The 10,810-nt window shown below is 49.5% G+C and overlaps 1 protein-coding gene across 1 annotated transcript; it reads right to left on the reverse strand.

The window, feature by feature from the left end:
* Positions 1–903: 903 nt before the first annotated feature.
* Positions 904–2,463, reverse strand: LOC114552216 (uncharacterized). Its single transcript, XM_028572862.1, has 3 exons — positions 1,394–2,463; positions 1,174–1,279; positions 904–1,081 (listed from the first exon to the last, which is right to left on the reverse strand). The coding sequence occupies exons 1-3, from the start codon at positions 2,121–2,123 to the stop codon at positions 904–906; spliced, it is 1,014 nt and encodes a 337-aa protein (XP_028428663.1). The 5' UTR covers positions 2,124–2,463.
* Between the last annotated feature and the right edge of the window lie 8,347 nt (positions 2,464–10,810).

The following is a 10,810-nucleotide window of genomic DNA, read 5'->3' on the forward strand; positions in this document are numbered from 1 at the left end:
GTTGCCTTCCACTTCTGTCTGTCTCCTAATCTGTCTGTCTCCCTCCCTCCTTTTCTCTCTCCGTCCCTCCTCTGTTTTTTTGTTTTTGTCTCCCTCCTCCCTCATTCTCCGTCTCTCGCTGTCTCCTACCCTACTTCTATCTTCCTTCCTCTGTCTTCTCCCTCTGTCTTCTTTCCTCCCTCTGTCTGTATCCCTCCCTCCCTCCTTCTTTTTCTTTTGTCTCCCTCACTCCCTCTCTATCTCCTTCCCTCCCTCTCTGTCTCTCTCCCTCCCTCCATCTCTCGCTTTCCCTCTCTCTCTCTCTCTCTCTCTATCCCCCTCTCTCTCTCTTTCCTTCTCTTTCTCTCTTTGTCTCTCCCTCTCAGACCTCACAATGTTCTACATATTTTGTCATTTTTCAACTTTTGAAGCCAACAGTTCAGTTTAGCGTCAACTTTTAGCTTTTTAATGAAATTCATACTTCTTAAAACGATTTCCACTTTTTCTACTACTCTCACTACTTCAACCACTACAAACATTCACTGGCCAGTCGTTACCATGACAACAGATACGCACCCAGATACTACAGGCAGGAATATGAACTTTAGTCTGTCTTCTCTCTTCTATTCTCTTGTTCTGGTCTGTCTGTCTGTCTTCTCTCGCTCCCCCTCTCTCTCTTTTTCCATCTGCCTCTCTCTCTCCCTCTCTATCCGTCTCTCTCTCTTTCTCTCTCTATCCCTTTCTCTCTCTTTTTCTTTCACTCTCTCTCCTTCTCTTTCTCTCTCTTTCCCTCTCTCTCTCTCATCCCCCTCTCTCTCTCCCCCTCTCTCTGTTATGTTTTTGATGGAATAGAACCCAATTGCAGACACAACTCAGAGCCGGAGAAGGGTTAACAGATTTATTCAAAGTTCAAGGTTCCAGGTCTTACAAAAAATGGGATAACAAGTCCAGGTCCACAGAGGTGTACAGGTCCCGGGTTCTGAGCAGGAATAATACCGTATGGTCCAAGTGGTGGTGTCGAGTCCGTTGAGAGGTCCAGTATGGCAAGCAGGAGTGGTGGGGGGCAGGAGTGAAATGGAGGCAGGAGTCAGGTTCCGATATACTGCAGCACAAAAAGAACAATAAGAACAGGCCAAAAACACAAAGAGCAACTAGCAGGCGTTATCAACAGCAAGACTAACATGTTGTCTAGACTGTGATCCGACGAGGAGTGGAAGATTGACCAGGTATTTGTAGCAGAGGTGATTGGTGCAGATGGGCTGCAGCTGGAACCCTGACTCCCGCACACCAGACTTCACTCCTGCAATTAAGGACAGAGAGGGGAGGGGGAGAGCAGAGACAGAGAGCTGTCTAGCAGCAGCCACAGCAACCTAACAGTACCCCCCCCCTCAACGGACGCCACCCGGCGGCCGACCAGGCAAACCAGAATGCAGATGATGGAAATCGCGGACCAGAGCAGGATCCACGATGAAGCTCCGGGGAATCCAGGAGCGCTCCTCAGGACCATAACCCTCCCAATCAACGAGGTATTGCAACCCACGGCCCCGACGGCGAACGTCCAGCAGCCGCCGAACAGAGTAGACAGGACCCCCACCCACGACCCTGGGCGGCAGAGGGGAACGAGAGGGCGGGCACAGAGGACTAACAGACCCAGGCTTAATCTGGGAAACGTGAAAAGTGGGATGAACCCGTAGGGAGGCAGGGAGCTGTAGCTTCACCGCACAGGGGTTAACAATAGACACCACTTTAAAGGGACCGATGAAACGAGGCTTCATCTTCTTGGATTCCACCTTCAATGGCAGATCACGTGACTTAAGCCACACCTCTTGCCCAGGAGAGTAAACAGGGGCCTGGGAACGATGACGGTTGGCCTGCCTCTGCATGTACGATGAGGCCCGTGACAGAGCTACCCTAGCTTTCCTCCAGACCTTGAAACAGCGGCGCATGTGAGACTGCACAGAGGGCACCGCCAGTTCCCTCTCCTGAGAAGGGAACAGGGGAGGTTGATAGCCAAGAGCACACAGAAAGGGAGACAAACCAGAGGAAGAGTTAGTCAAGGTGTTATGAGCATACTCCACCCAAGGAAGCATGGAGCTCCATGACCCAGGGTTGGACCCTGTTACACAGCGGAGTGCAGTCTCCATCTCCTGGTTAGCTCTCTAGGCTTGCCCGTTGGTCTGGGGGTGATAGCCAGACGACAGACTGGTGGAGATACCCAAAGCTTTACAGAAACTTTTCCATACCTGGGAGATAAACTGGGGACCCCTGTCAGAGACTATATCAGAGGGTAGACCATGAGAGCAGAACACATGTTTGACCAGAATGTCAGCAGTCTCCCTGGCAGTGGGCAGTTTAGGTAGGGCCAAAAAATGAGCAAACTTAGAAAAACAATCTATTACAGTAAGTATGACAGTTTTTCCAGAGGAGGGGGGAAGTCCAGTAACAAAATCCAATGCAATGTGGGACCAAGGACGGCTGGGTATAGGCAGAGGTCGTAGATGACCAGCGCTAGCCTGGGTGGAGTTCTTACTTCGTGCACATACCGTACAAGCAGCAATGAAAGCACAAGTGTCCACCTCCATCCTGGGCCACCAGAACCTCCGACGCAGAAAATCCAGGGTCCGAGTAACTCCAGGGTGACAGGTAAGGGGAGACAAGTGAGCCCACTGAAGTACCTGGGAGCGAACAGACTCAGGAACAAACAACCGGTTAGAGGGGCCATTCCCCGGGTCAGCTTGTAGGTTTTGAGCCTGTCTAACAATCCCTTCAATGTCACAGGTGACGGCAGCTATACTGCAGGTAGGAGGCAAGATGGTTTCAGGGTTACTACCAGTATCAACAGCAGAGTGAACACGAGACAGGGCGTCAGGCTTGACGTTGCGAGACCCAGGACGGTAAGACAGAGAAAAATTGAATCGTCCAAAAAACAGTGCCCACCTGGCTTGACGGGGATTCAGCTGCTTCGCCGACTGGATGTAGGCAAGATTTTTATGATCCGTCCAAATGATGAAGGGTTGTTCTGCCCCCTCCAACCAATGCCGCCACTCTTCGAGGGCCAGTTTAACGGCGAGCAGTTCTCGATTGCCGACATCATAATTTCTCTCAGCCTGTGACAGTTTTCGGGAGAGAAAAGCACAAGGATGCAGTTTGTTATCACCAGACGAACGTTGTGACAGCATCGCACCTACCCCAGTGTCGGATGCGTCCACCTCCACGACGAACTGGTGGTCAGGGTCAGGCTGCACCAGAAGGGGGGCTGATGCAAAGCGGTGTTTCAGCTCCTTGAATGCTGATTCGGCCCCTTCGGTCCATGTGAACGGTAGTGAGATTGAGGTGAGAGCGGTGAGGGGTGCAGCAATGCGACTGTAGTCCTTGATGAACCTCCTGTATAAGTTCGCAAATCCCAGGAATCGTTGAAGTTGTTTACGGGTCGAGGGGGCAGGCCAGTCTGTGACAGCAGAGATCTTAGCCGGGTCCATCTGCAACTCCCCCTGAGCTCTTATGTAACCCAAAAAAGAGGTGTCAGACACATGAAATTCACTCTTCTCCATCTTCACAAACAGTTTGTTCTCCAACAACCTTTGCAAAACCTGGCGCACATGCAGTACATGTTCCTGGAGGGACTTAGAGTAAATCAGGATATCATCCAGATAGACAAAAACAAAACGATTCAACATGTCCCGAAGGACGTCGTTCACCAGCGCTTGAAAAACAGCAGGGGCATTTGACAAACCAAAAGGCATAACCAGATACTCGAAATGTCCCAAGGATGTGTTAAAGGCAGTCTTCCATTCATCGCCTTTCCGGATGCGTACCAGGTGATACGCATTTCGTAAATTCCAGTTTTGTGAAGATTGTGGCACCATGAAGGAGGGGAAAAGCAGAATTGATTAGAGGCAGTGAATATTTGTTCTTAATGGTGATGTTGTTCAGCCCACGGAAATCAATACAGGGTCTAAGGGTCTTATCCTTCTTCCCCACAAAAAAAAATCCCGCTCCTACAGGCGACGAAGAAGGACGAATAATACATGCTGCCAGGGAGTCCCGAATGTAGGTCTCCATAGCCGCCGTTTCAGGGCGGGAGAGATTGTACAGGTGACTGTTTGGGAGAGGGGCTCCCGGCTGGAGATCAATGGCGCAGTCGTATGGCCGGTGAGGAGGAAGAGAAGTGGCTCTGTGTTTGCAGAAAACTGCCTCCAGGTCATGGTACACATCAGGGACAGCAGAGAGATCCACGGACCCCAGTGGGGGTTGAGGGCCAGCACTGACAGGGGTCAGAGCAGAGCACAAACAGTTAACATGACAAAACGTGCTCCACAGTCAGAGCAGAGCACAAACAGTTAACATGACAAAACGTGCTCCATGAAACAATTCTACCCGTAACCCAATCAATGTGTGGATTGTGTTTTATGAGCCAGGGAATACCAAGAACCAGGGAAGTCTGTGGACAGTCAATTATGTGCAATTGAATCATCTCCTGATGATTACCTGATGCTCTGAGACAAACAGGAACCGTCTGATGAGTAACACGTGTCAACAATTGTCCATTCAAACCTCTAGCCTGCAGCGGAAAGTCCAGAGGAACTATCTCCAACTCCATTTGATGAGCCAATTCTCTATCCAAAAAACTTTCGTCTGCCCCAGAGTCAACCAGTGCGCCAACAGGAAAATCCTGGACCTGCCACTGGAGGGATGCCTGGAGCTGAATGCGGGGAGAAGAGGAAGGATCCGCTGCTCGGCTCACCAAAACTTCTCCCATTAGTAATGATGAGCTGGTCCTTTTCACAGACGAGCTGGGCAGGAAGAGACAAAATGTCCAGCCTCTCCACAATATAGGCACACTCTAGCCTGAATGCGACGTGCACGCTCCTCTGAAGACAACCGTGCACGACCCACCTCCATGGCTTCGGATGCAGTGCTCCTCGTAGTGACTCGGGAGAGCTCGGCTTTCTCCGTAGGGAAGAGGCGGGGAGGAGTTGGTTGACGACAGACAGGTAACTTGGAACTAGCACTCCTCTCACGGCGGCGCTCCCGAATCCGATTATCCAGCCTGATGGTGAGGGATATCAGTTTATCCAGTGTCAGTGATTCATCATATGACACTAGTTCATCTTTCAAAGTCTCAGACAAAGCATTGATGAACACTCCTTGCAATGCCTCGTCATTCCAACCACTCACTACTGCTAAGGTCCGGAACTCCACTGCCATCTCCGCCACACTGCGAGACCCTTGCCGAAGAGAAAGCAACCGCTTAGCAGCTTCTTTGCCCCGTACGGGGTGGTCGAAAACCTTCCTCATCTCAGTGGTGAAGGCAACGTAAGAGTTGCAAACGTCCGACTGATTCTCCCAGACAGCTGATCCCCAAGAGCGAGCAGAACCGATAGTTGAGTTGAGTAAGGTAAGCAATACGGGATCTTTCAGTGGCGTAAGTGAGTGGCTGTTGTTCAAACACTAGCGAACATTGAGTCAAAAAATCACCACAGGTTCCCATGTTTCCGTCATAACGCTCTGGAGCAGGAACAAAAGGCTCTCTGAGCTGTGCTGGTGGAGCGAGAAAAACTGGCAGATCGGGGGAAGGAGCGGCTTGTATGCCCTGATCAGGAAGTGCAGCATTAACCTGAGTTGTAAGGGCAGAAACTTGATTGGTGAGTAATTGCACCTGGTTTAGCAGCATCTGACTATTTTCAGCAATGGTTTTGAACAACGTATCATGTTGGCCAAGTAAGATGCCCTGATTGGCTATGGCAGTACGAATCTGAGTAATGCCTGGGGTGGCCTCTAAGTTACTGTCTGCTGGGTTCATGTTGGTCAGATCATACTGTTATGTTTTTGACGGAATAGAACCCAATTGCAGACACAACTCAGAGCCGGAGAAGGGTTAACAGATTTATTCAAAGTTCAAGGTTCCAGGTCTTACAAAAAAGGGGATAACAAGTCCAGGTCCACAGAGGTGTACAAGTCCAGGGTTCTGAGCAGGAATAATACCGTGTGGTCCAAGTGGTGGTGTCGAGGCCGTTGAGAGGTCCAGTATGGCAAGCAGGAGTGGTGGGGGGCAGGAGTGAAGTGAAGGCAGGAGTCAGGTTCCGATATACTGCAGCACAAAAAGAACAATAAGAACAGGCCAAAAACACAAAGAGCAACTAGCAGGCGTTATCAACAGCAAGACTAACATGTTGTCTAGACTATGATCCGACGAGGAGTGGAAGATTGACCAGGTAGCAGAGGTGATTGGTGCAGATGGGCTGCAGCTGGAACCCTGACTTCCGCACACCAGACTTCACTCCTGCAATTAAAGACAGAGAGGGGAGGGGGAGAGCAGAGACAGAGAGCTGTCTAGCAGCAGCCACAGCAACCTAACACTCTCTGAGGGCTTACCGCTTTTCTACAAATGTATTTCAAGAAATTATTTTATTATTATATATTATATTATCAGCCCATGGGCCCACCACCTGTGGGAGGAACCGCTGGGGTCGGGTGCGCTGCCACATGGGTGGCATACTCACAAGCCCCCGGCTGAGCGCCGCTACGTTGGAGTTTACCCCGGTGGACGAGAGGGTCGCCTCCCTACGCCTGCGGGTTGTGGGGGGGAAAACTCTGACTGTTGTTTGTGCATATGCACCAAACAGGAGTTCGGAGTATTCGGCCTTCTTGGAGACCTTGACTGGAGTCCTGCTTGGGGCTCCAGTGGGGGACTCCATTGTTCTGCTGGGGGACTTCAACCCACACGTGGGCAATGATGGAGACACCTGGAGAGGCGTGATTGGGAGGAACGGGCTCCCTGATCTAAACCAGAGTGGTTGTTTGTTGTTGGACTTCTGTGCTAGTCATGGATTGTCTATAACGAACACCATGTTCGAACATAGGGATGCTCATAAGTGTACCTGGTACCAGAGCACCCTAGGCCAAAGGTCAATGATCGATTTTATAATCGTTTCATCTGATCTGAGGCCGTATGTTTTGGACACTCGGGTGAAGAGAGGGGCAGAGCTGTCAACCGATCACCATCTGGTGGTGAGTTGGGTCAGGGGGTGGGGGAAGACTTTGGACAGACCTGGTAACCCCAAACGTGTAGTGCGGGTAAATTGGGAACGTCTGGAGGAAGCCCCTGTCCGACAGACTTTCAACTCACACCTCCGGCGGAGCTTTTCGTGCATCCCTGTGGAGGCTGGGGGCATTGAACCCGAGTGGACAATGTTCAAAGTTTCCATTGCTGAAGCTGCGGCGAGGAGCTGTGGTCTAAGGGTCTTAGGTGCCTCAAGGGGCGGTAACCCACGAACACCGTGGTGGACACCGGTGGTCAGTGAAGCCGTCCGACTGAAGGAGTCTTTCCGGAACATGATATCCCAGAGGACTCCGGAGGCGGTTGCAGGGTACCGAAGGGCCCGAAGGGCTGCAGCCTCTGCCGTGAAAGAGGCAAAGCAGCGGGTGTGGGAGAAGACACGGAGAAGGACTTTCGGTCGGCACCAAGGTGCTTCTGGAAAACTGTTCGCCACCTCAGGAGGGGGAAGCGGGGAACCATCCAAGCTGTGTACAGTAAGGATGGGACACTGTTGACCTCAACTGAGGAGGTAATAGGGCGGTGGAAGGAGCACTTTGAGGAACTCCTGAATCCGACTAATACGCCCTCTATGTTAGAGGCAGAGCTGGAGGATGATGGGGATCATTGTCAATTTCCCAGGCGGAGGTCATTGATGTAGTCAAACAACTCCACAGTGGCAAAGCCCCGGGATTGATGAGATCCGTCCAGAAATGCTCAAAGCTCTGGGTGTGGAGGGGCTGTCCTGGTTGACACGCCTCTTCAAATTGCGTGGAAGTCTGGGATGGTGCCAAAGGAGTGGCAGACCGGGGTGGTGGTGGTTCCCCTTTAAAAAAGGGGGACCAGAGGGTGTGTGCCAATTACAGGGTATCACACTTCTCAGCCTCCCTGGTAAAGTCTACTCCAAGGTGCTGGAAAGGAGGGTTCGGCCGATAGTCGAACCTCGGGTTGAGGAGGAACAATGCGGATTCCGTCCTGGTCGTGGAACAACGGACCAGCTCTTCTCTCGCAAGGATCCTGGAGGGAGCCTGGGAGTATGCCCAACCGGTCTACATGTGTTTTGTGGATTTGGAGAAGGCGTATGACCCGGGTCCCCGGGAGATACTGTGGGAGGTGCTGCGGGAGTATGGGGTGAGGGGGTCTCTACTCAGGGCCATCCAATCTCTGTACGACCAAAGTGAGAGCTGTGTCCGGGTTCTCGGCAGTAAGTCGGACTCGTTTCAGGTGAGGGTTGGCCTCCGCCAGGGCTGCGCTTTGTCACCAATCCTGTTTGTAATATTTATGGACAGGATATCGAGGCGTAGTCGGGGTGGGGAGGGGTTGCGGTTTGGTGGGCTGGGGATCTCATTGCTGCTCTTTGCAGATGATGTGGTCCTGATGGCATCATCGGCCTGTGACCTTCAGCACTCACTGGATGGGTTCACAGCCGAGTGTGAAGCGGTTGGGATGAGGATCAGCACCTCTAAATCGGAGGCCATGGTTCTCAGCAGGAAACCTATGGAATGCCTTCTCCAGGTAGGGAATGAGTCCTTACCCCAAGTGAAGGAGTTAAAGTACCTTGGGATTTTGTTCGCGAGTGAGGGGACAATGGAGCGGGAGATTGGTCGGAGAATCGGCGCAGCGGGTGCGGTATTACATTCAATCTATCGCACCGTTGTGACGAAAAGCTCTCGATCTACCGGTCAGTTTTCATTCCTACCCTCACCTATGGTCATGAAGGCTGGGTCATGACCGAAAGAACGAGATCCAGGGTACAAGCGGCCGAAATGGGTTTCCTCAGGAGGGTGGCTGGCGTCTCCCTTAGAGATAGGGTGAGAAGCCGCTGCTCCTTCGCGTCGAAAGGAGCCAGTTGAGGTGGTTCGGGCATCTGGTAAGGATGCCCCCTGGGCGCCTCCCTAGGGAGGTGTTCCAGGCACGTCCAGCTGGGAGGAGACCTCGGGGAAGACCCAGAACTAGGTGGAGGGATTATATCTCCAACCTGGCCTGGGAACGCCTCGGGATCCCCCAGTCGGAGCTGGTTAATGTTGCTCGGGAAAGGGAAGTTTGGGGTCCCCTGCTGGAGCTGCTCCCCCCGCGACCCGACACCGGATAAGCGGACGAAGATGGATGGATGGAAGATGGATGGATGGATATTATATTTTATTAGTGGTGTTCTTCAACTTTTCAATGAAATTCATATTTATTGAACCAATTTCTACTTTTTCAACTATTCTTCAGCTTCAGCTAAAGACCTCACAATGTTCTACATATTTTGTCATTTTTCAACTTTTATAGCCAACAATTCAGTTTAGCGTCAACTTTAAACTTTTTAACGATTTCCACTTTTTCAACTATTCTCACGGATTTGAGCTATTCATCCAGTTTAGCTTTAGCAATTAAGCTATTCAGCATTCCCACGCATTTTCTGCAGGAAATGCATTTTCTAGTTAATGTTTATTATTGCATTAGCTAATGCTAATGTGACGGGGCGCATAGCTGCCGTCACAGTAGCGATATGCTACCTAGTTTAGCTCTCAAAGACTGAGTGTAAATGTTGTCTGTTTATGTTTTGTGTCAATATGCTCTGTTTCAAATCATCTGTTAAACTAGCCATTCATCAAATTCCTCACAGTAATCCCGTAGCATTCTTGTGCACATATTTACAGCTAATACTGCGGTGATTTATAGGTTATAGCTATATCCATCAATACATCATTCTCTATTGTTTAAAACCATACCATTTATGTCACAAACATCACCATTTATAATAATCACACAACACTTATGTCTTTGTTAACTGCATTGCTGTTTATTTAGTTTAAAAGGTAACAGAGGTTAACATGTAGTCTTTGTGGCTTACCGGCGTCTTCTCTCTTTTGTTGATAAAGGAAAGTTTGCAGAGATCGGCGAGTTTAAATGACGTTAGTACATCCGGGGTAACAGGAAGGAGGAGGAGGAGCGAGGACGTAAGTCTCTTGAAGGCTCTGGTGACTAGTTTGGAAAAGTCAACTTCTATACAGCTGTATCTTTGTATCATTTAATAATTTTTGAATCTCACGTCAATTTATTTTATTTTTTGTAAAAGTATTTTTTTTCTTTCCTTTTTTCTTTAATTTTGGTTTTGTTAATTGTTTGTTTTCCCTGCGGGCCTTAATTGGGACAATAATAATAAAAGCCCATCATTTCAACATCATCTTTGACTCATCCTGAGTGTCAATACCTGCTCACGACTACTCTACTACATCTACCCTCAACAGATAATTAATGTATCCTTATTGTAAAGTGGTACCCAAATCTGTTACTCAGTGTTTCACACAGGACTAGATTAACGTTAGGTAACGTTAGCTAATGGATTGAGTAAACCCATATATAAAATGGATTTTACTAGCAAGGCTCCTACATGTTGGCTAGTAACTTACTTCAGCAAAGACGACGTCGGCAAGTGTGTGTAATATGTTCAGATTTTCGTATACATTTTATGAACTTGTGCGGCCGCCAAAAGTAAAGTCTAGCTATGTGTGGGAAACTGTTACGTTGGCATGATGTTTGTAATGCCTCTGACAGAATTGTAGACTCATAGCGAATTTTATTTACAGTTGCTTTTCGCATGATCAGATTTATATATAGATATAATATTATGTATAAGTTTAGAGACATTAGATATCTTTAGAAAACACTTTCTTCTCTCTACCATCAGAGTAATGAAGTTGGAGGTAGCTACCATATGGAACTGGAGGGCCTGAAAAGGAGCCTGGAAAACCTGGCAGCAAGTAGTATCGTCTTGGACTACATAGTCACTGACTGTCACCCACAAAT

Source organism: Perca flavescens, chromosome 3 (genome assembly GCF_004354835.1).
Source record: "Perca flavescens isolate YP-PL-M2 chromosome 3, PFLA_1.0, whole genome shotgun sequence".
NCBI classification, from domain to species: Eukaryota; Metazoa; Chordata; class Actinopteri; order Perciformes; family Percidae; genus Perca; species Perca flavescens.

Coding starts and splice junctions, on each gene's coding strand:
- LOC114552216 (XM_028572862.1), bottom strand. CDS start 2,123: ATGGAGACTGCACTCCGCTGTGTAACAGGGTCCAACCCTGGGTCATGG. Junction 1,280..1,393: donor TCTGCATTCTGGTTTGCCTG/GTCGGCCGCCGG, acceptor CCTTAATTGCAG/GAGTGAAGTCTGGTGTGCGG. Junction 1,082..1,173: donor CCACTCCTCGTCGGATCACA/GTCTAGACAACA, acceptor TTTGTGCTGCAG/TATATCGGAACCTGACTCCT.